This window comes from Apium graveolens, chromosome 6 (genome assembly GCF_009905375.1).
Source record: "Apium graveolens cultivar Ventura chromosome 6, ASM990537v1, whole genome shotgun sequence".
Classification (NCBI taxonomy): Eukaryota; Viridiplantae; Streptophyta; class Magnoliopsida; order Apiales; family Apiaceae; genus Apium; species Apium graveolens.
In genome coordinates this window covers 118,680,160-118,706,419 of record NC_133652.1, presented here as the reverse complement: position 1 = coordinate 118,706,419, position 26,260 = coordinate 118,680,160, and the positions used below count along the sequence as shown (strand labels likewise).

The 26,260-nt window shown below is 32.8% G+C and overlaps 1 protein-coding gene and 2 long non-coding RNA genes across 4 annotated transcripts; 2 read left to right on the top strand and 1 right to left on the bottom strand.

The window, feature by feature from the left end:
• Positions 1-3,459: 3,459 nt before the first annotated feature.
• On the bottom strand, positions 3,460-4,615 carry LOC141667533 (ethylene-responsive transcription factor ERF027-like). The gene has a single exon (XM_074474059.1). The coding sequence runs from the start codon at positions 4,501-4,503 to the stop codon at positions 3,799-3,801; it is 705 nt and encodes a 234-aa protein (XP_074330160.1). The 5' UTR covers positions 4,504-4,615; the 3' UTR covers positions 3,460-3,798.
• Positions 4,616-8,307: 3,692 nt separating this feature from the next.
• On the top strand, positions 8,308-11,014 carry LOC141668472 (uncharacterized). Of its 2 annotated transcripts, none has more exons than XR_012553068.1 (2): positions 8,308-8,608; positions 9,786-11,014. It is a non-coding gene; the product is annotated as an uncharacterized LOC141668472 (long non-coding RNA). The 2 variants fall into 2 exon arrangements; XR_012553069.1 differs by having other exon boundaries at positions 8,308-9,694.
• A 1,513-nt stretch (positions 11,015-12,527) lies between these two features.
• LOC141668473 (uncharacterized) lies at positions 12,528-24,737 on the top strand. The gene is made up of 4 exons (XR_012553070.1): positions 12,528-13,163; positions 13,247-13,363; positions 23,117-23,184; positions 23,907-24,737. It is a non-coding gene; the product is annotated as an uncharacterized LOC141668473 (long non-coding RNA).
• Positions 24,738-26,260: the final 1,523 nt, after the last annotated feature.

The following is a 26,260-nucleotide window of genomic DNA, read 5'->3' as shown; positions in this document are numbered from 1 at the left end:
ACGGGAGAGCGGATCAAACTAATTTTTATTTAAATTATAATATTAGTTTATTATAAAATTTATCTAATTAATATTTTTTTTACTACAGGCATCGGCCTAACAAAACATCATAATTAGTACGATTATTATCGACTTATGAAGACGTGATATAAACTGGTATAATGAAGAAAAAAGTACGCCACTTTGTTATGTTATGTATATTATAACATGTGTCTGCCTAACAAAGCGTGACACAAAATGAACAATAATTATGAATAAGTTTTTTTAATTATACTTCATGTTTTTTTCAAATATCTTCCTATTAAATTTTTTTAAGAATTTTTTTACCGCCGCGCAACGCGACTTTATCAACTAGTTATTGTATAAACCTAAACACTTTCACTTCAAATATTATATTACTCCAATTGGGTACTCCAAAACGCTTTAGGACCGTGTGCAATACATGTTTCCATTTCGTGCGAGAGAAATAAAGTATTACATTTTTTTTAATGTTCGTTTAGTTCTTATTTAAATTAAACAATTAAGTAGAAAGCACTAGTCCCGTAATGATTAATTAAGCATTCCATTTTAGTAAAAACAACCGAACAAAGCCTGGTAATCAATGAAGTTTGTAATTATGTGCGGCAAACATTAAGGGACACAATCTCTAACCCTGAGAGACTATTAATATTTAAAAAATGACATGTTCCATCTAAAAGTTGATTACAATTATGTCATCAAAGAACTTTTTAACACTGAAAGTGAAAAGGGTTAATGCTTTAATCAACAGTATGATTGCTGCTTAATAGTATTAATCCATCTCTAATGTGTGATTGTGTTATATAACAATAATATAAATTTATGAAAAAGTACATTCCTCTTTAAGATTTTAGAATCACTGCTTGCATAATATGATATTGGAACTTTGATAAATGACTCAATTTCGATTCATGCAATCCCCAATATTTCTTATAATTTACTATGAACAAGAAAGATAACAATCTTGCCACTCGCAATATCTTTTACAGGAATATCAAATATAATTTATTATAAAAAAATAATTAATTAATATTCAGAAAATAGACGCCCTTTAAACGACCGGTTCCTCCCTTTAACAGTCTGAGCTAGAGGTGTACACAGATCGGGTTGGGCGGTTTGAGAGAATTTGTAACCCAAACCAATTTATAATACTTCGGTTTGGATTGTTTTGATCGGTTTACTAAATATTCGAAGCTAAGATTAATAATTATAAAATAAAGCGAAAAGTCTCAAATTCTAAAACACTTGCAAATAGTTCAATAAAATATTACAATAATCCATGTCAGATATGGCTTATGTTGTCGCACAAAAACCTTAAGGTGGTAGAGAAAGACCCAAACATGATTTTATATTCGTTAACACTCCCCTCAATCGTACGATAAATACAACCAATACCAATATCAATACCAACAAGAAATATTTAAATTAAATAAATGGGGGTGAGAGGACTCAAACCCGCGTATCATGTTAAGTAACCAGTCGCACTAAAACCTTAAGGTGGTAGAGTAAGACCCGAACAAGATCTTATAGTCATTAAGAGCTTAAACATCCAAAAGAAAATGATAATACAATACTTAGCCTTTAAACATTGTTTATACATTGAACTCGATAAACGAAAACAGTGGCATATTTTTTAAATATTCAGGATTGATGCTATAAGCTACAAATAAATTAGCCTATCTATTAGGCCCGAACATTTTCACAGTTATAAAATTAATAAATTAATGTGTAAGTATATTTTTAATCGGGTTGGATTGGATCGGTTTAAAAATATTGAAACCCATATTCAACCCAATTAAATCGAGTTAATATTTTTTCAACCCAAATATTTATCGGGTTGAAAAATATCGGTTTAAATCAGTCGAAATAAGATCGGTTCAGATCGATTTGGTTGATTTAGTCGGGTTGTGTACACCCCTGGTCTGAGCTTCTAAACCATCTGTGTACAGTATAAACAAAAAGGTGTGTGTTATGCGACATGTATCGTTATCGGTGTGCCTTCCGGGCGGCCGCAGATATTGAAACGATTATAGTAGCACTGAGCGAGACAAAGCACCAACTCGAAAAGTTGATCGCTAAGCCTGTCGGCCATTTTTGTGGCACGTGCAATTGCTTTTTGGACCAGATACTTAGTTCAGAATAAACATCTTTTCTCTTTTTTATCAAAGATTTTTGCAAAGATTTTACATCGGTACGAATGGAGGGATTTCGGCGCCTTAATTTTTTCTGTTTTATTTATGACGACATATTGACATGACAAATTATTAACAGATTATTGTGTGCGTGTTGAGTAATGTAACTAGCGGTCGTTCGTAAATTACTTTGAGCACAACTTTGTTCGTTTAACATTGTGCGTTTAGCTTCGATCTTACTTCCAAGGAAAATCTAGGCGATCCATGCACGTAGTTCTGATTGGACACACAGATACACACATGCACACGTACAACCACATACATTCGTGTGGAAGAAGAAAAATTACTACTAAGACTAATTTATATATGAACCCAAAAACACCAGGGAAGCAAGGAGACCGGTGCAGATGGGGGAATTTGAAGTGCAGGAATATTAAAATTGTGATAAATAAATATAATAAAATAGAAATATAAATGCGGGAATATGAAAAAATAAATAACAAATTCAAATACATTATTTCATGTTAAAAATAATAAATCATACTAAAAAATCAAAAAATACACGAAAAATGAATCAAATGCATCATTTTATTAATCAACACAAAAATGAAAGTAAAATATTTTAGTTTATATAACATAATATAATAATCAATTGCTCTCTAGTAATTCGTATACATGTATACTTAATTTTGTAAATGTAGTTTGTTAAATTGAATTTTGACTATAATTTTTGAAGAAAATATTTCTGATTAATATTTTCAAAAAATTCGTATAACTGATGAGTACGCATGTTTAAGTATCCGATACGACCATGACCCAAATATCTCAACTTTTACAGATAGTCTCTCTCACCCGATCGTCTTTCTCACTGATGCATATCTGCTCATTATACATTGAGTCAAAATTGACACTTGTCAAGAGTTTGCAAGATAATCATTTACGTACGGTGACCGAACAAATTAAGATTCCCAGAGACCCGGACTAAAAGATTATGTCCCTAAAACAATTTCCCAGGTCTTAATTTGTTTTTTTTTTTTTTACTTTCATTAACCAGAGGTGGAGCATAGGTTCAATCCGGCATTGTTTAAGTATTTTGGCTTAGAATGTAATTATAACATGAATCAAGTATAAGACTGTGCAGTACGTAAGCTTTGTAATTATTCGTTATCCAGTCTAATAATTATTATGGCTGTTCAAGTGGCATGCATGCTTTAAGATCCAGGAAAATACATAAAAACTCTTATACATGGAGTTCATGCTTTCTAAACTCATGAATTTTCCTCACCAATAGTAAGGAAAGTTTAAAAACTTTTGAAAACAGATCAAGTTGGTACTCAAATTGTCCACGATTATACAATACAGTACTGTAAAACAGACTTATAAATATAAAATACATATTCATAAACCTCAAATATTTTATACATGCAAGCATATAGTGTATAAATTACACGTACTAAAAACCCCTTGCAAGATCCATGCATCCTTCTTTTGTTTTTTCCCCCAAAATCCATGGTTCAAAAATCCTTACCATTCATTTTTTTTCCCAGTAAAACCATATTTCTTAGGGAGAAGGTGCAGCCTTGACAAAAACCCTTGATCAATTAGTACTTTTTTTCAATACCATACTTTTATTATATTTGGTAGATTGTTAAAAATAACCCCACAGAGAATCATCGTAATTATCTTGTGGATAATTTTGTTGAACCGGTGGAGAGTTCATTCTTGGTGGACTCATTAACATTCCTTCTGCCATATCCGCTAGCAAATTAGGCATATCAAACAATGCTTCCTCATCAACAAACTCATGATCACCACTCTCCGTAAACACACTAGCTGCAGAACAATTAAATTCATCTGCAGACACTGATTTGATCTCCCCAGTTTGTGATCCAATCAAAGCAGCTGCAGCTCCAGCCGCATTACGTATCGCGGTCGGGGAAGCAGACCCCGGTACCGGATACCAATGAACATGATTAGGGAAGTTAATAACAGCATCACTCCCTTTAAGTGCCAAAGCGGCCACATCATAAGCTGCAGCAGCCATCTCGGGTGTTTGATAAGTGCCAAGCCATATTCGTGTTGTCTTACGAGGCTCACGAATCTCAGAAACCCACTTCCCGCTTCGGCTTCGGATCCCGCGGTACGTAGGGTGCTTCCCGGTTGCCGGACGGCTACCAGAGGAGGAGGTGGTTGGCATGATGGATTTTGGTGGTTTGGGTTTAGTAAGGGACTTAGTGTCACACGTGCGGGTTGTATTGCTAGTATTGGAAAATTGGTGACTTTGGGGTACAATGTGAATAGGAGGTTGGTTTTGGTCAATATTCGTTAAGCCGCTATTTATAGAGTCAGCCATATCTAAATAGAAATAAAATGCAATATTAAATAAATGTATAATAAGTTAGTATTTTTGGCAAGGTAGGTGTTTTACTAAAAGGAGAGCTGGTAAGCTCACGTTGGTATACTAAAAAGAGGAAGTGATAAATAAATATATATATATATGTAAAGGAAGATAAGTGAAAGCCGTGGGGAATTCGTGGGCACCAAACTTTGTAAATAGGAAATTTGCAGGTTTAGTACTATTTAGTAGAAGTTTACATGGTGTATGTGTATGATTACAAAGACACGCTCAAAGCTTGCAATTAGCTGTATACTTTACAAATGTCTCTATTCTTATTTTGGTGGCAGCCATTTAATATCTCCAAATTTATGTGTATGTGCTTTGTTCCGCTTCATAGGACAGGCACAGCCGCACAGTTAGTTGATTTTATGTTACAATGAACGAAAATTAGGTTATGGAATTATTATCCAATAAAAGGCTTGTTGTTTTAAGTACTTGAAGTTTATGGAAACCAGCATACTACTGCTTAAACACGGAAATCCTTAACCTCTATAATGTGCCTGTACGCCATTACACAATTATCTGAACCTTATTTGTGAAATATGTAGTTGGTTTCCTTTGACAGTTTTATATCCATGCATTGTTTGTTGGAGCATTCGTGATTTATGTAACTTTTTAAATTATTTGTTAAAAATTTGATTGTCACTCGACCGAATTGGCCTATTCAAATACCCCTTAAAAAAACTGACATTTTCGTTAAATTTGATAAAATGTGTGTTTTTATTGAAATTTCACATTTTAGTCGCGATAAAATTATGAAAATCATATACTTGAGTTTATCTGGTTCACAACAAGAGGTAGCGTTCAGTACTGCTGTATTTTAACATATGCATATAACTAATTCCATGCTCTAAATATTATACATGGCCTAACAATAATATGGATAGCATTGTATGCGATGAGAATAACCAGACGTTCTAAATCGCACCTTTTGACCACCGAAGTTAAGATTAATCAGTTTAATGTCAGGGTCGAACAATACATACTGGTATTAAAGCAATTTTTATTGGTCCAGAAAAGAGCCTGAAGAAAATACACAACTTCCTAATCACAGCTAAAATTCAATGGACCTTCAACTAATACATGTTTGGATATATATGCCCGCTTGTTGATTTTTATGCCTATTATATCTAAATCAGGAAATTCGGATCATTTAATCATCTTGAGGTTATGCTTACATTTACTTGCAATTAGGAAGCAGTTACTTTGCTAATAAAGGGACTCGTTTAAAGGAATCTTCGGTTACGAGCTCATTTGTATATGACATGTTTGCAATTGCACCCCTTGAAATCTTTATTTTTAGTATACCGGAAGAAAATAGATAACGAACATCATCTTTTGACATTGGTTAGTTATCACTTTTACTTGTACTTGTACATATGTTAAAATTAATAATCTATACTATATTATAATAGCCGGAATAGAGATAATTTGGTTCAACAGTTTGGTTCAACGATAATTCTCTAATTTTGATTATTACAAAAATAGATAAATACTGTTATATATCTATTAATAAACTACTAAATTATTAAACTACTACGAAATATAGTATACTTATCCTACTAAACTACGAATACAACTTATCATATTATTAAAAAATATAAATAATAGTGTTACATATCTGCTAAACTACTAAATTGTTAAACTACTAAAAATAGTCTATTTATTCTACTAAATTACGACCACATATGATTCTATTATTTTTATTAAAAATTTATAATCATTATATATTTATATAAATATTTTAAAAATATAATATAACTTCATAAATAAAAATTTAAAATATTAATGGAAACCCGTGCATCGCACGGGATTTATGCTAGTTTTTATTAATAGGCGAAACCTCTTTTAAGTGATATTTTGGTTTCAGTTATTTTTTGGTACTTCCATCTTTTATTTTCACTTTTTATGATTCATGTTATAACTCTAACTGTATTATTTTTATCCCTTTTACTCCTATATAACTTATAATTTAATTCTATATGTAATATTTTTAGCCGTTTTTGAATTTTATAAGCCATGCTTTTTTTAATTATTTTTATAGGTTTGAATCCTATTTTTAATTATGTTTTAAAAAATAAATACTTTCATATTAGCCCAACGAAATAGGTTCCAAAAAATATAAACCATGAGCAAGTAAATAGGTCATGTGGAAGCAAAATTTCTTTTAAGTGATATTTTGGTTTCATCATTTTTTTATGGGTTTACACAATAGCGTGCAAACTACGTGAACCAAGGTAAACCGCATTTAAGCGACAGACTCTGGCTGTCCGTGGGATTCGAACCTTTGACCAAGAGGATAGTTATCCGCTCTTAAACCAATTGAGCCAACTTTTGCGGGCGGTTCCACCATCTTTTGGTTTCATCATTTATGATTCATGTTATAACTCTAAGTGTATTATTTTTATCTTTTTTTATTCCTATATGACTTATAATTTTAAATGTATTACTTTTACCCCTTTTTTAAATTTTATAAGCCATGTTTTTCTATTTTTTTATAAGTTTAAATCCTATTTTTAATTATGTTCTAAAATAAATATGTTCATATATTGGCCCAACTAAATAGTTTCCGAAAAATATAAAACACGACCAAGTATATATGTCATGTGTTTAAATTGGAATATTTTAATTCAGAATTTTTTAAGTTGTTGTAATTCCATTTTAATAAAATGATATGAATATTATAAATACTGTATTTTGGTTTCACCCCTAAAAATAGTAAAATTGTTCAAACCGTATAGTGATTACAATTTTATTTATGTAAAACTCTAAATTATTTCTTGATATGGTAATTGGTTTCATCTGAGTATGGTTACGCTATATTTTGGTTTCACCCCAAGATTTCTGTTTCATGTAGAGTTCTATATTGATTTTTAAGGAAATGTAGATTATTGAAATCGTATTATAATTACGATATTTTTATTTTTCGTATAATTCTTTTTTATTTTTTATTAAAATAATAAAATGTAATCCTTTATACGGTTATTAATAAGGGAATCCATTCTTTAAAGGGTAGTTTGGTTTCACTCCTTTTTAATTTCACGAACTTCTAATTCTACCTTTTTTAAATCTTACTATAGCTCTAAATATATCATTATTATTCTTTTTCATTCCTATATGACTTATTATTTTAAATAAAATATTTTACCCATCTTCTGATTCTTATATATCACATAATTATATTGTTTTCTTATAAATAAAATCGTATATATATTGTAATTTCTATATTCATACCTATAAAATTCCATTTTAGCACCAACTGAAAAATTTTACCTACATAAAGAATATTTTATTAAAAAAAATATGCGATCACAAACTATATAAAAATACAAATCAAGCTAACAATAAGAAATATAATATGCAATTACATAGTAACGTTGATTTAATATTTAGTTAAATTATTTGTCAATAGTGTTGCTCATTGCTTGGCTAACGTTTCGATGTAAAATGTTAGTTATGTCTTTTCGGACAAAAGAGACATAATAACGTTGAATTGGTTATTTTAAAAAAGTTTGAGTTAATGAAAACTACATATAGTTTCAAAAGAAAAGCTGCAATAATAGTACAATTTTATTTATTATATATATTAATTATAATTTAGAATTAATTTATGTAATAATTATTATTTTGATCTCAGCCCGTGCTTTGTACGGGTTATTAACTAGGAGTTTATAAACATCATTTGTAACTAAAACCAATCTTTCAGTTACTTTTAAAAAAATTAAAAAAACACGTGGAGATCTCTTCACCCTTCCTTGGTAAAATTTTCTCGTTTATATTTTCCATTTCCCCCTTCAGACATTTTCATTTCCCCTCCCCTCCCAGACAATTTCATTCCCCCGCTGCTCAAACTCAGTCACCATACTTTTCATTTCCAAACTCACTCACAAACTAAATTCACTCATTCACGAAACTCACTCAAGAACCCTAGATTTGAACCCCAAATTCAAACCCTAGATTTTAAAACTTCCAAATTTGAATCCAATTAGGTCGAACCTTAGTTTTTGATTTTTGTTAGTTGGTTGCATAAGAGACTTTAGGTAGATGTACTTGTTGCAAAGTAGGCTTCATCTATCTCTAATCCCCTCAAATTACTAGTTATTTTTTTAAATATTGTTTCGAAATTCAAATTTTAGTTTTTAATAAAACTTTTTTTTACAGATTTATTTATTCTTCAGCATGGGTCAACTCTAAATTAAGTCATTATTCAAATTTAATGTTATAGATGTATGCTTGTCGATTTTGGTTTTTAAATAAATTTCATATTGTTTTGTACCTTTAAAGTTTGATTGTTGTTGATTGTAGAGCTCTGTTTGTTTTGTTGGTTGTAGGGCTCTATTTGCAATTTTGTTATAATACTTTCTGAGTATACCACGGACGATAATTAGATTTCATCTTTTCAATATGTTGAAATGAATACGAATAAAAGTTTCCTTTCTCAATTCTACTGCACAAAAAAATGCAAATGATGTATGCCTACAAACAAGATTTAGGATCAGGATCCCTACAGTAGGTGCTCTATTACCCATTCCATAGACGTAAATAACATCATGTGACATCTCTATAAGGTGTTTTGGTAGTATTTGAGCAGGATTTTAATTCCACAAGGCTAGGACTATCTGCATTTTGCTATCTTTTACTATGTTTGAAATCTAAAATTAATGTAATAGACTAATATTAATTACTTTATAACTCATTTCAGTGGGACTATTATTGATTCACCATAATGAAATTTAATTGATGGATGTGTAATTGAATGAAAGTATCTAACTACTATATAGAAATGTTTAACTTGCATATATATGGATACATAATGTCTTCATAGGCAGAGCACCTTGGAGTTGTGGATGACTGGTTTACGCGACCAGAATCTCTAGAATCTGCAAAGCGGGTGAAATTAGTAGGGGAATTAAACTAGAAGTTATTTGCATCCGATGAACTTATAGTAGTTGCAGATTCTAAAAATAATTTTGGGCCTAGATGACATGTGCATACATGTACCTGCCATTCTAATTAGGTTAATTGATATTTGCACCTCCAATGACTGTTGTTGTTTTCCTGTCTCTCCTTCTCAACGGTTATATGTGATGATACATAAATATGACAGTCTTATATAATCTAAGGGAACATATAAAAGTAACAGTGGGTAATTATAATTATTTCCACTGCTTATGTACGATAAACATCAGCCAGTCAATAGTTTTGTGTAGTTCTAATTGCAAAAATCAATTGTACAGGATGCTACTGCCTGACTTGAGTACTTCAATATTTTGATTCAAAGGCTTTTGAACAGCAAGAAGCTACACGAAATGGGACTCGAAAGCCTGATGCATCTATTGCCAACAAAAGCGACTTGAGGTACAATTTGTTACTAGCATCTCAAAGGTACATAATTTAATTTTATATCCGCTAATATCTTTACATATCCGCTGAAGTACCTTTTTTACTAAAACAACTTAGTTGGTTTTGTTTTTTATTGTGTGACTAATTTACCGATAGTAATAACTAGAGCATTTTATATTGCATTCACTATTTTTCAGTTGGAGAAGTGCATTACTTTGTATGTTCCTTTTTCTACGTAGACTGTACTTCCTGGTCTACAGAATTAAAATTTTGTTAGTGTTTGTTTATTTTATAATTTACCTTCTCATTTATGGATTCAGTCAGTTTAATCCTTAGATAAAAGTCCGGGAAGCTTATATAATTCCCCTATATTAGTGGAAATTCAGATTTAGTACAAATGATAAATAATTTAATATAAATATATGAATTATTGAGAGGTTTTAATTTCTTGTAGCAAGAAATTTAGATCTTAATGTCAGGAGCTTAATTGAACTGCCCTGTACCTGATTGGCATTATCAGTTTTACCTTTACTTTTATATTGCTTTGTCTTCTATATTTTAGTTTATTTTTGACCTTATTCTTGCATAATATATATTATCTTTTCGTAATTGGGGAATTTTGTCTTAACTACAATTACGTTAAAATGAATTCTTAATGCCATGAATTATTCTTTGCTATTCAGTTCTAATTATCCTTTATGCTCACATGATAGACAAAACTAGATAAAAGCTTTATATATAAAATACATGTCGTCCTTGGAAATGCTGAGTGAGAGCAAGTTGAGTACCTGGACTAAAGAGTTTGAATCTAACAATTAGACAATTTTCAGAACCGTGACGCTGGAAGGGCGTCGTACTAGACCAACTAAGGAGGTAGCTGAATTACAGGGAAGTTTAATTTTTCCAATTATGTATGGTTTTTCAAGAATTTAAATTTACATGGAATAAGGAAGAGACTTGTGTATATAGCGGAAGGTTTGACAAAATAATGGAGATGATTATAGAGGAGCACAAGATGTGAGGAGGAAGAAGTGCACACCAATTTCCTGTCACTTAATATTTTTTGTCAATTTTTAAATAAATAAATTATAAACAAGATCTTGGAAGGAAGGATGTAGTAGTAGATTTAGTGAATTATGACTTTGGACGAATTTGTGTATTATAGTTTTTGGTTATATATATATACACACACATATATATATATATATATATATATATATATATATATGGAATTTGGATGCAATGCCAATTTTGGTTTTTGGTGATTTTCTTGTACATTTTTGGGCACATAATAATCAAATATACACGTCACATGGTAATGAAAAAACTGATGTTAAAAATTATATAATACATCGCTTTAAAAAAACCCGATGTTACTGCATTACATACATCGATTTGAGTCTTTAACATATCACCTAAAAACTATTGTCTATTTTAGTACTTTTATGGAGATATTTTACATCGGTTAAAAACTGATGTGATAGTATGTTACATATATCGGTTCTACTTCGAAACTGAAGTTATAAGATAATTTTAACATGTTAGACCCTTAATCAACTATAGAGGGGGGGTGTGAATACAGTTAATATAATCAACTAGACAAAGTTTCAACATAATCAACAGTTTTTATATTAAGCTTATAAAAACTTATTACAAAAGTACTCTCTCGAAAGGATGAACAAATATCCTTGAGAGCTACTAGGCTATGCAAAAGATATAATAATATCGCAATTCTTATAGCATGAACCTAATCTGTGCTTTAAATAAAGCACAACTACCAATGTATGAGGAATCCTATTCTATTAACAACAAGAAAACCTATACTATTGCTTCTGAGATAAAGTCCTTCACCGACTTGAGTTTCTATTTCCTTTTCCTCTTCAAAGATCAACTGATATGACAAATACTGATTTCATCATCCGTTGACATAATCATCCGTAAATATTGTTATCCTTCGAATATCAACATTCGTCGATTTCATCGTCATCTGTCGATACTTGTAATCATCATCCGTCGATGCTTGTAATCATCATCCGCCGATGCTTCTGATAGTTTTTATTTGATATCATCAATTGCTCCTAACATAACATTGGCCTGGAACCGATGTCAAAGATATGGAATTTTCTCTACACCCACATAGGCATCGTTTTTTTAAGTTTTTTACATCGATCCAGAACTGATGTCTATTGACGTTTTTCTAGTAGTATGTTTGCCATTGCACCCCCTATCGAAATCTTTATTTTGAAGAATAATGCTACTGAAACAAAAACTGATATCAAAATATTTAAATAATGACGTGACAACATAAGTGTCGAAATTTAATTCGTGAACGTATATGAATACATGCAAAATTAATATTATTACGAGAAAAGTTATAATTTGTAAAATATTTGAGAAAAAAATTTATAACAATATTTGATATCTCTAGCATTTTTGGGTATGGATATCATTTCATAACCATAAATTGTTTTACTAGTTAAAACATTATCTTATCTACATATCAGTCATGTCAATCATGCCAAGTTTGGTAGATTTAAATTATTATTTCCTCTATTTCAAAATAGTTTAATTTTCAAATGTAACAAATAATTACTTTCACATATTACTTCTTTTCATGTTTTTTGTTTCATAAAACTGTAACATTATAGTCTTTTTCAATAATTTTTTTTGAAAAATAGTACTCCCCCTTCTCGGTAGATTCTCGACATTTGAAACGAAAAGTTCGACATTAAACTTTTATCAATATACTAAACTTTACTAGCACTAGGTTTGCCAATTTACAGAAACTGCCATTCCTTCCCTTACTTACTAACTTCCACATAATGTACTTTTTGGTCCAAAAAAAAATACCGGAGCATCCGATGGTAAAATGGGCCGACCCAATTAGATATATACACTGTACTTTAGTTGTATGTTGTCGGACTATCCATACTAGCTGATCGACCCGTGTTTTTCAAATTAAAATTTATGTGCCTAATGCTTGATATAACTTTTTGAATAACCATAATCAGAAATTTAAAATTCAAAATCACGATTACCACATTCAATCATAGAAATAAGTCCTCCATTCACAGATGCCTAATATTTCAAGTCTTTCATCATAATTGCAGTCACAATCTTCTTTGATTTCTGATGGATAGAGTCGGTAAGTTATTACATAATAATTGTATTTCATGATGTTAATATTAAATATCTAGTCATGAAATCATTTGTGTTTCAAGATCGTAAACATGAACCGCTTGAACCGTCATCTCCTTCATCTGCATATAATGGTTTGTTCTTAATCCATCTTTGTATTTATCGATCTTTTTTTAGATGATTATTGCTTAAGTTTGTAATTCTTTTCTTTTTGTAGTATCCAAAAAACGAGCAACTAATGCATCTCAGAACACAATAGTTAATGATAACTCAACACATCAATCCACACTGGCTGAGAACATAGATCCTAATATTTTCTGACAAAGGAATATAGGTATGCTGTTTCTCATCTCCAATTTTACAATCATACACAATACCATTCTGACATTTTGTAATATCCGGGATATATCGTGTAATTATTTTTGCTATTATATAATTATTATGTGTGTTCAGTATCCATTCTGTGAGCTAATTGTTAAGTGTTATCTGTACTTGAATATCCAAAAATAATATTAATTGAGTATTTTAATTTTTATATGTCCAAAATAAAATATAGATAATTGTCATATCTTCCTAATTATTTTTATGTTGGTTTATGGATTTATAAGAATCATATGAAATTTCTAAAATTTTTTTCCGGGTAATTAAAATCTATTTTATAAAAACGGGAACCAACCGACGTCAACCGTTGTTACGTTTTTGGAACCCGAAACTCTTTCAAGAACTCCTTCCTAACCTAATTGTAATATTCCGAGCATATTCCATGTTTCGACTTTTTCGATCCGGCATACGGTTTGTCCTGCGCGGGTCCCGGCGTAACATTTTTGATACAATATTCGTTTCGGTAAATCAATAAAACCCGTATTTTCGATAAACGGGAGTTTTTTTATTAAACTATCACAATTATCACTTCGTAATACGTGTAACCAGGCGCTGAGACCAAGACCGCATTACAAATTGTACTGATTTGGATAATTATCCCGAAAACCGATACCGTTTGGATCAGTTTTTACAAATAAACGTACCGTTTTATATCCGGAATGATCCAACGGGATCCTAATTTTCCGTAATTATAAATAGCCTTTTACCGTATTTTATTTCGTATTAAAATCATTTGCAGACAGATAATTATATAATTTTCAGAGAAAAACCCTAATTTCTTAAAACTGTTCTAAGAATCAAACAAGCATTTGGAGGTGTTATTGAATTCGGTTTGGAAAGCTCGAGTAACCAATCTGAAGGTCTTGAAGAGCTCTACCAGATTCTGTAATCCATACACCTGCAGAAATCAAGGTTATTTTTCTAAAAATTTATTTATTTTCGAATTTATTTTATTAAAAATATGAATTTTTGTTCGGATGATTGTGTGTATGATTTGATGATTGCATGTTGTAGAGCTTGTTTTCTTGATGATTTTCATATGTCATACGTCTGATTTGGAGTTCAATAACATGTTCAAATTTGAGTTTGATTTTCGAATTTAAATTTGGGTTTATAACCGGTATGAATGTTCTTAATTGAAATTTGGGGGTTTCTTATTCTGTGATAGATTGATGTTGTGTTATAGTGGGTTGTGTTCCCTGTGAAATTTGCAATCTAGTCGTATAAGTTTCATGAACCAACGAGGTCTGTAGAGAAGGGAGTTGTGTTTTGAAGTTTTCCGATGTTCGCCGGAAACTGGAAAATTTCACGGCCAAATTCCGGCCAACTCAGGGATTGTTAGGATGAATTGATTGCATGGTTGTGTTCCTGGTGTTGTGTAGATGTGATCTGGAGGTGATGGTGGCCTGAGCATCCCTGGAACGTGTTCTCCGGCCATCCCCGACTGTTTTCCGGCGACCCCCCTGGAAAATTACAGTTTAGTACACGATGCAGTTTGGTCCCTGTAGTTTCCAAACTTTGCAAAAATTGGATTTCTGTTTTAAAAATATTTAAAAATTATATTTCCTATTTATTTTTATTATAAAAATTCTTTTTTAATTTCTGAAAATTCTAAAAATTATTATTTTAATTCTGAAAATTATTTTTAATTCACAAATAAATCTAAATTAATTAGTTAATTAATTCCAGTTAATTTCTAATTGATTAATTGGTCAATTAATTCAAAAATTAATTGATTAATTGATTTAATTAATTATTAATTGATTTTAATTAATTATTTAATTAGATTTAATTATTTAAAAATGATTTAAAAATTCTGAAAAATAGTTTCGAGCTTTAAAATATTATTCTAAATTATTTCCAAGGCTCGATAATTATTCTAAAATTATTTCGGAGCCAAAATTGGCCAACGGAACCCTGTTTATTAACCCGAAATTGATCCAACGACCCATTTTAATTCCGAAAAATGTTTTAAAAATCATTTTAAATACCAGAAAGCCTATTTATGACCCGAGACTTCTTTATAAATAATATATCATTGATTAGGTGATGTATTATGTGCTATATGTGACTTGTTAATTGACTATCGGTCTATATATTTGGTGTTTACTTGATTATCGCATAACTTTCAATCCGTTAATCGGATTTGGGTAAAACGAAGGGTAGATAGAAGTATGTGTTGAATAGAATTCCATGAGTAAATTATTGATAGATGCTTATGATATGTGAGCAGAAGAGGCAAGACGTAGGAAAAGGGAAACAGATAGTTGAGGAGTAAGACGCTTGTGATTGGAAGCGAGTGCAGTGTAGTAAGCTAATATCAGGCAAGTGTTCTGAACTTTCTCGAGATATTGTAGTATTTGATAGTCAGATTGATACTGCAAGTGCTTTGAAGCACTGAAACCTAAACTCTGATTCCAGTTATTGTTCTTGAGCCATAAACCTTATTCTTTCTAGACCATTGATTGTTGTATACCTAAACACAAATCTCAAGTATACGATATTACTCCACAAATACATGTAAACAAAATCTCAAACACTGAACTGAATTACTTGTACATTCAATCATTGTATCCTATGCTTTGAAAGCCCAAATCTTTGAAACCCTGAAATGTTGATTCCTTTGTTATCCAATTCTTTCATTACCCAGCATCCAAGCTTTTAAATTGCCTTATTGATCCTTACAAGGATTGAAACCCTTTCATTGTTAAACATTTATTGTTGTTAATGATTTCGGTTATTGTTTATTATTGCATATTCTGTTATTATGTTAGAATTGGATTGTTTTTATAAAATTATGGACCAGATTCGTGGTTAGACCATATAATGGTCAAGTTAGGCCAATGTGTGCCTTGGATCCAGTAGTTAGAGCAATGCTGTGTGCCTTGCTCGGGGTTAGTGCGTGACTGATCAGCAGCCTAACCTTGGTTTTAAATTAAAAGTATAATATCCAATTGTAAATCATAATCCATTGTTCACTTGATATCATAATCATATTCACCTGATGATCATTATTCTCAGTTTTGTCATTGTGACTTGCTGAGCTAGTTAGCTCATTTGTGCGATGTTGTTTATATTCTTTCCAGTTAAAAAGGAACCAGTTGGTAGCGAGGATCCCCAGTCCAACGCGAGAGCTAGGGGTTCAGGTTGAGAAAGCTGAGCTAGTAGGCTTCTTTTGGGATAATTTAAGTTTGTAAAAGTGTGTAATAATGTTTAATACTCAGTTTGAGTTTGAAATAGTTGGGATTTGAACGGTTTGTAATATATTAGTGTGTTTGGCTTGTGTGCATACTTTAACCTGTTGCGGTCTGTGGTGGTTGGTAAGTAGGGTCACTGCATATATTATTATTATCTTTATTATTGTTATAAGCAGGTTATAATTAAGGTGTGTGTGTGGACCCCAAACTTCTGACCCGGGTTTGGAGGACGCCATAGGTTTGGTATCAGAGCTATAGGTTATAAGTCACTGACACAAGCCTAGGTTGACGGGAATGGGTAGAGGGATAGGATTAGAAGTAAGGTATAGGATGATAGAACGTCGAGAGGTTGAGTGTTATGGTATAACCGGTATTAGTATAGTTTGCGTCGTGGTACAAGATTCTTATATTACGATATGATTTCAGATAACAGAGATGGCCGACTCTTTTATTCCCGTATCAGCTGATCACTCAGAGCCTTCAGTTGGAGCACCATCATCGGATCCACAACCTGTTATTCCACCAGCATTGGCTATTCTACCTCCACCGGTGTTGCAGCCCGTACCATTGCAGGCTATTCCACCTCCAGGCATGAGGCCACCTGTAATATACGTGAATTATTTTAAAATAATAATAATAATAATAATAATAATAATAATAATAATAATAATAATAATAATAATAATAATAATAATAATAATAATAATAAAGAGAACATAATGGAATTAGACTTTAAATTATTTTTTTGCATTTTCCGATAGGAGAAGATTTAGAAACCAAAATATATTTTATAGTTGAGTTTAATTTATTAAAGAATTTAGAATTCTAACTGAAATAGGTGAGATAGTACATTATATATAATTCAGCCTCATAAAAAAATAAAAACCCTATTGGTGAAAGCTGGGAAGAGCGAAGTAGAGATTGTAAAAAAAACAGGGCGGCGGACAAGTCTGAGAGAGTGAGTCCGTGCAGTAGTAATCAAGTATGACAACTCCTTTCACTTATTATTATTATAATAAACTTCTGATGTTTAACTATTACTACTTATTTGTGCACATGACTCCATGATTGGTAGATCTTGGTCGAGACTTATTTTGTCTTGTTTGATAACTAATGTACACCAAACTGTATGTGAAATTTAAAGTGAACTTTAAATATTATGTTCTAATTATGTTCTAATTGTAAATATTATGTTCTAATTATATGTTCAGGTCTCAGGTGCAGTTAGGTTATGAAACATGGGTGTATTTAGAGTTATTATTATGGGTGATTGTTTAATATATAATAATTTAATTGTTAAGTTGTAATAATGATATTTGCACACCACAGTGGCAATTGTACTTAAATTTGGTTTTATGATTATTGATATTTAGATTATATATGTTAATAAATATTTTCTTTCAATTAACACGGGCACCATATTGGTTCGTTAATATATATATTTTTTATATGTGTCTAAGGCTAAATTAGTTACTATATTATTCGTATACTATTTATTTATATTAAATTAATAGGCTGCATGTACAAGACTGGATTAGTACACTTAAATTTTTAAAAGATTGCTAACTTGTGCTGGTATCTCAATCTGTAATGCATGTGATATCTAATATCTATGTTGCATGTTGTATAATAAGGTTATTATATATTAGTCATGTACCATTTGGACAAGTTTGGATGATGTAGTCAAAATGGTAGCATGAGTTTTTCATTATCTAATAATTAAGTTAAAAAGGACAATCCAATTTAGTGTTGTACAGAGGGCATTACTCCTTTATGATGAACACAATTTATACACTGCTAGTTTTAATATTTAGTAATATAATTGGAATAATGTGGCGTAGATCTAGTTTAGTTAAGTCAGTATAATGTTATAGCTATAGAGTATTAAATAATTAGTTGACTAGTACGTGTATCTTGTGCGGAAAATAAGTGAAGAAATAAATTTCTAATAAAAAAAATTTTATATTTTGTAAATTAGATCGCGGGCCGGGAAGTTGGCGAATCGCGTGTGGATTTCGTGAGTATTAGAGTTTCCGTTTTTTAAGGTACGAATTCTATCCCCTTTTTATTCAGCGATACTCATCTTAGAATTGAATATCTCTGATTCACTCAATTCCATATTTTATTTGCTCCGTTAATATTATCTGATCATTTTGACTTTCGAAAATTATTTTAAAATTTGATTTGGAAAATTTTAGATATCTGTTTATGCGATTTTCAAAAATTATTTATGACACCCTTTGTTTTGGAAATCTGAATTACTTATATCAGGTGATTTTAAATTTTGCGAGAATATTTATTTTGAACCCTTAGCGTGATATAGGGTATACCGAGTTAACCAGCTGTAGGGGTACTACAGCCATGTCATTGCGGCACCAGTGACATGATACTTCCGTGACAGTGTGATTGGTCACGGCGTATCCTTCTGTTAGCTCTCGGGAGGAGTTTTTGCGCATTTGATATTTGTTCAGGATACGTGGGTGCACCCAGAGTTTGATTTGTGATTTGATTTATGGTGACGTCGTATATGCCGTACACGTTATCCATTCTGTTGCACGCATTAGGTACCCTATGATGTGTGTATTTGTATCTGTTCTGATCTCGGTATGAAAGATCCTAGCCCCTCGTTGCTTCAGCCTTACTTATTTTTAAAATTGTTGTTTTATTATAAATTGCTGATTATTTATTTCTGATTTTTTTTTGTTTTATAAATTGTATTCCAAATCCGTACTGGGCGTTTGACTCATGCCGTATTCTTTTTCTGGCAGGTGCTTAGGGGGATCTGGGACTGTGTGAATGGAGAGCTCCCTTTATTTCGTTCTTAGGATTTCAGACTTCTATCATTATTGAGACATAATTACTTATTAGAGATTTCAGCGTTTATATATTTGGTTTAGACATTTTGGAGATTTAATACTATTTTGGAGATTTTAGACTGTTTAATTTTTTTTATTTAGAGATATATTAGTGCTCTATTTGCAGGTTTATGGATTATAAGTAATATTTCCCTTCTATTTTAAGAAGGGGGTGTTACAGAGATGGTATCAGAGCTATGGAAGGTTTCTCTTCCATAGCTTTACCATTGACTCAGCTAATGAGGAAGGGAATTAAGTTCAAGTGGAATGATGATCGTGAGAAGAGCTTTCAAGAGTTAAAGAAGAGGTTGGTGTCAGCTCCAATACTTGTGTTGCCATCAGGGAGTGGAGGTTTTCAGGTGTATAGTGATGCTTCTAAGAGAGGATTGGGGTGTGTTCTTATGCAACATGGGAAAGTGATTTCTTACGCTTCTAGGCAGCTTAAAGCATATGAGGTGAATTATCCTACCCATGACTTGGAGTTAGCAGCAGTGGTCTTTGCTTTGAAAATCTGGAGACACTATCTTTATGGAGAGACTTGTGACATCTTTACCGATCACAAGAGTCTCAAATACATCTTTACTCAGAAGGAGCTTAACATGAGGCAGCGGAGGTGGCTTGAACTTCTTAAGGATTATGATGCAAATATTCAGTACCATCCGGGGAAGGCGAATGTAGTGGCAGATGCTCTTAGTAGGAAGAACTTGGGGAGTGTTGCATCTCTCATTACTCAGCCGCACCTTATTTCAGATTTGGAGCGCTTGGGTGTTGAGTTGTATGTTAGAGGATCAAGTGGTAGCATTGCAAATTTGAAAGTGGAACCGAATCTTGTTTCAAAGGTTAAGGAAGCTCAGAAGAGTGATACAGGTTTGGAAGCTATTAGATCCGAGGTGGCAGGTGGAAAGCAAAAACACTTTCGTGTTGATGATGAGGGCGTGATATGGTTGGGTGGAAAATTGTGCGTGCCCGCAGACCCGACGATTCGTGAGGAAATTTTGAAGGAGGCTCATAGTTCTTCATTTTCTATTCATCCAGGTTCCACCAAGATGTATAGGGATTTGAAGAAGCACTTTTGGTGGAGTGGAATGAAGGGAGATATAGCAGAATTTGTGGGAAAATGTCTTACATGTCAACAAGTGAAGATAGACCATCAGAGGCCTGGTGGATTGTTGCAGCAGCTAGATATTCCAGTTTGGAAGTGGGAAAACATTACTATGGATTTTGTGACTCATTTACCGAGGACTTTCAAGAAGAACGATGTCATATGGGTGGTGGTTGATAGACTTACTAAGTCCGCTCACTTCTTGCCTATTAGAGAGACTACTCCTATTCATGAGTTGGCAGAGATTTTTCAGCGAGATATTGTTAGGCTTCATGGTGTGCCTGTGTCGATAGTTTCTGACAGAGATACAAGGTTTATATCGCGTTTTTGGAAGGGATTCCAGCAAGCTTGGGGTACGAGGCTTAATTTCAGTACAGCTTATCATCCGCAGACCGATGGACAGTCAGAGAGGACGATTCAGACATTGGAGGATATGTTGAGGGCTTGCGCGTTAGAGTGAACAGGTGATTGGGATAAATATTTGTATCTTGTTGAGTTTGCGTACAATAATAGCTGGCACGCGAGTATTGGTATGCCACCATTTGAGGCTTTATATGGTAGGAGGTGTAGAGCACCATCTTGTTGGGATGAGGTTGGAGAGAGAGTCATTGAAGGACCAGAGCTAGTTAGAATCACTAATGAGAAGGTGGAGAAAGTTAAAGAAAGTTTGAAGGAGGCTCGATCGCGTCAACAGAGTTATGCGGATCAACATCGGAAGTTTGGTGGATTTGAACCAGGTGATCATGTGTTCTTAAAGGTGTCACCTTGTAAGGGTGTTAAACGTTTTGGTATGAAGGGAAAACTTAGTCCGAGATATGTTGGACCTTTTGATGTTATGGAGAAAGTGGGGGAAGTGTCTTATAGAGTTGCGTTGCCGCCACAACTATCTCATGTACATAATGTGTTTCACGTGTCTGTTTTGAGGGGCTATAAATATCATCCGTTACACGTAGTTCAGTATCCATTACATAAGATTAGAGATGATCTTTCTTGTGAGGAAGAAGCTGGGGCTATCTTAGCTCGAGAGGAGCGAGTTTTGAGGAAGAACACCATTCCGTTTGTGAAAGTTTTGTGGAAAAATCATTCGGAGAGAGAAGCTACTTGGGAATTAGAAGAGTCTATTCGTGAGAAATATCCGCATTTATTCGATTCAGGTACGTATTTAGTTTCGTTTGATTCCGGGGACGGAATCCTTTTTAAGGGGGTATATATGTAATATACGTGAATTATTTTAAAATAATAATAATAATAATAATAATAATAATAATAATAATAATAATAAAGAGAACATAATGGAATTAGACTTTGAATTATTTTTTTTGCATTTTCCGATAGGAGAAGAGTTAGAAACCAAAATATATTTTATAGTTGAGTTTAATTTATTAAAGAATTTAGAATTCTAACTGAAATAGGTGAGATAGTACATTATATATAATTCAGCCTCATAAAAAAAATAAAAACCCTATTGGTGAAAGCTGGGAAGAGCGAAGTAGAGATTGTAAAAAAAACAGGGCGGCGGACAAGTCTGAGAGAGTGAGTCCGTGCAGTAGTAATCAAGTATGACAACTCCTTTCACTTATTATTATTATAATAAACTTCTGATGTTTAACTATTACTACTTATTTATGCACATGACTCCATGATTGGTAGATCTTGGTCGAGACTTATTTTGTCTTGTTTGATAACTAAGGTACACCAAACTGTATGTGAAATTTAAAGTGAACTTTAATCAAATTATGTATATTTTAATATCGTGTAAATATTATGTTCTAATTATATGTTCAGGTCTCAGGTGCAGTTAGGTTATGAAATATGGGTGTATTTAGAGTTATTATTATGGGTGATTGTTTAATATATAATAATTTAATTGTTAAGTTGTAATAATGATATTTGCACACCACAGTGGCAATTGTACTTAAATTTGGTTTTATGATTATTGATATTTAGATTATATATGTTAATAAATATTTTCTTTCAATTAACACGGGCACCATATTGGTTCGTTAATATATATATTTTTTATATGTGTCTAAGGCTAAATTAGTTACTATATTATTCGTATACTATTTATTTATATTAAATTAATAGGCTGCATGTACAAAACTGGATTAGTACACTTAAATTTTTAAAAGATTGCTAACTTGTGCTGGTATCTCAATCTGTAATGCATGTGATATCTAATATCTATGTTGCATGTTGTATAATAAGGTTATTATATATTAGTCATGTACCATTTGGACAAGTTTGGCTGATGTAGTCAAAATGGTAGCATGAGTTTTTCATTATCTAATAATTAAGTTAAAAAGGACAATCCAATTTAGTGTTGTACAGAGGGCATTACTCCTTTATGATGAACACAATTTATACACTGCTAGTTTTAATATTTAGTAATATAATTGGAATAATGTGGCGTAGATCTAGTTTAGTTAAGTCAGTATAATGTTATAGCTATAGAGTATTAAATAATTAGTTGACTAGTACGTGTATCTTGTGCGGAAAATAAGTGAAGAAATAAATTTCTAATAAAAAAAATTTTATATTTTGTAAATTAGATCGCGGGCCGGGAAGTTGGCGAATCGCGTGTGGATTTCGTGAGTATTAGAGTTTCCGTTTTTTTAAGGTACGAATTCTATCCCCTTTTTATTCAGCGCTACTCATCTTAGAATTGAATATCTCTAATTCACTCAATTCCATATTTTATTTGATCCGTTAATATTATCTGATCATTTTGACTTTCAAAAATTATTTTAAAATTTGATTTGGAAAATTTTAGATATCTGTTTATGCGATTTTCAAAAATTATTTATGACACCCTTTGTTTTGGAAATCTGAATTACTTATATCAGGTGATTTTAAATTTTGCGAGAATATTTATTTTGAACCCTTAGCGTGATATAGGGTATACCGAGTTAACTAGCTGTAGGGGTACTACTGCCATGTCATTGCGGCACCAGTGACATGACACTTCCGTGACAGTGTGATTGGTCACGGCGTATCCTTCTGTTAGCTCTCGGGAGGAGCTTTTGCGTATTTGATATTTGTTCAGGATACGTGGGTGCACCCAGAGTTTGATTTGTGATTTGATTTATGGTGATGTCGTATATGCCGTACACGTTATCCATTCTGTTGCACGCATTAGGTACCCTATGATGTGTGTATTTGTATCTATTCTGATCTCGGTATGAAAGATCCTAGCCCCTCGTTGCTTCAGCCTTAGTTATTTTTAAAATTGTTGTTTTATTATAAATTGCTGATTATTTATTTCTGATTTTTTTTGTTTTATAAATTGTATTCCAAATCCGTACTGGGCGTTTGGCTCATGCCGTATTCTTTTTCTGGCAGGTGCTTAGGGGGATCTGGGACTGTGTGAATGGAGAGCTCCCTTTATTTCGTTCTTAGGATTTCAGACTTCTATCATTATTGAGACATAATTACTTATTAGAGATTTCAGCGTTTATATATTTGGTTTAGACATTTTGGAGATTTAATATTATTTTGGAGATTTTAGACTGTTTATTTTTTTTTATTTATAGATATATTAGTGCTCTATTTGCAGGTTTATGGATTATAAGTAATATTTCCCTTCTATTTTAAGAAGGGGGTGTTACACCACCTGTCAGAGGACCCCCACCTGCTGATTCAGGCTTTACTAGTCATTCAGTCATAGGAGTACCTTTCCAGTTCTCTTCCTATCCTGTCCCATATCATCAGTTTGAGGCTTGCCTTATGGAGCAGCGATTCCTACAGGGTCAGATCCAGGAGTTATTGCATATCATGCGTACCAGAGAGATGGGGAGTGGTGAGAGGCGACTTAGGGAGAGGCTCCAGGCGTTTCGTAGAGCAGCTGCTGTGAGGATTGCTGAGGCTACACATGAGGACATCACCCCTGATTTCCTAGTGGAGTGGGCTAAGTGGGTTCTAGAGGAGCTTGAGGAGATAGGAGGTCCAGATTTGCCATGAGCCAGAGATTCTGAGATGGAGATGCTGAGTAGTGTTGTTATGGTTATGTTGTATGTACAGTAGTGTATAGTGTGTATCAGTAGACTTTTGAGTTATATTTATAGACTAGCGATGTTGACTAGTGAGTAGGTTATTGTACCCTTTTTGCTTTTACTTTCGAAGCGTTTTTACGCTTGTACTACCTAAAACTTTTGATCTATATATCAGTACCTTTTTCCTTTCCAACACTGTCATTTACTTTATTGCACCTGTTTTACTTTACCTTATTTATTGCACCAGTATACCCTGTGATACCATGTACCCTGTTTTCCATAACTGTTTATATTCTGTAAAGATGCATGCAATTTACTTAGTTACAACTGTTTTCAAAAAGAGATATTCCTATTTTACAAAACTTTTCTTTTATACAAAGATTTGATTCAAAAGCTAAATAAATTGATTGATTCTTTACAGAAAATGCCTCCCAGAAGAAATACCCGCACCAACACCCAGAATGAAGAAACCAACAACAACAACAATAACAACCAAGATGATACAAACCAGAATGTGAACCCAGGACCCATGGACCCAGCAATAGCCCGGATTCTTCAAATCTTGGCCCAACAAACAGTTCACCTGGCACAACAACAGCAGAGACAGACCAATCCCCAGGTAACTTTCAAAACTTTTCAGGCAGTAAACCCACCAGAATTCAAGGGTTCCTTAGAGCCAATTGAAGCAAATGTGTGGTTAAAGGAAATAGAGAAGGCATTTGCCTTGGTAAAAGTGAAAGAGGAGCAGAAGGTTGAATTTGCAAGTTACTATCTGAAGTATGAGGCCACCTATTGGTGGGAGATGGTGAAGACATTGGAAAGCACAAATGTTATTACTTGGGAAAGGTTTAAGGAATTGTTGTTAGAAAAGTATTTTCCTCAGTTTGTTCAGGATCAAATGGAGCTGAAGTTTTTAGAATTAAAGCAAGGGAACATGTCGGTAACAGATTATGAGGGGAAGTTTGAGGAATTGTCAAGGTATGTGCCGTCGTATGTTGATACTGATAGAAAGAAAGCTAAGAGATTCCAGCAAGGCTTGAAGCCATGGATCAGAGGGAAGGTAGCTATTTTTGAATTGGATACCTATGCCGGGGTTGTACAGAAAGCTATGATCGTAGAGACAGAGAGTGAGATGTTCCAGAAAGAAAAGGAAAGCAAGAAAAGGAAAGTTGAGGGAAGTGAGGGTCAGTCACAAACAGGGAAGTTTCCAAATTTTAAGAAGGGCAAGTTTCAGCCTGGGAGAAATTTTAATTTCAGGAGACAAAATGCAGGAGACGGAGGCCAGGGCAATCGTCCAGCTAATGTGAATCAGCCGAATCAGTTAAGATTAACTTTTCCAGATTGTCAAGTATGTGGAAAGAAGCATGGAGGAGTTTCTAACAAGTTGAATGTGGTATGTTTTAAATGCAACCAGAAAGGGCACTACTCGAGGGAGTGCCGAAATCAGCCAGCAAGAGAGCCAACAAATAAGGATCAGCCTATCCGGAATCCAGCAGTGAAGGTTCCAGTCATTGGATTCACATGCTTTAAATGTGGGAAGCCAGGACATATGGCCAGGGATTGCAAGACACCAGCCCCAGTCAGTAATGCATTAAGGATTATGGGATCTACCCCAACAGTGAATGAGACTCCGAGGGCTAGAGTTTTTGACATGTCGGTGAAGGATGCGATCCAGGATGCGGATGTCATGGCAGGTACGCTTAA

Coding starts and splice junctions, on each gene's coding strand:
- LOC141667533 (XM_074474059.1), bottom strand. CDS start 4,503: ATGGCTGACTCTATAAATAGCGGCTTAACGAATATTGACCAAAACCAA.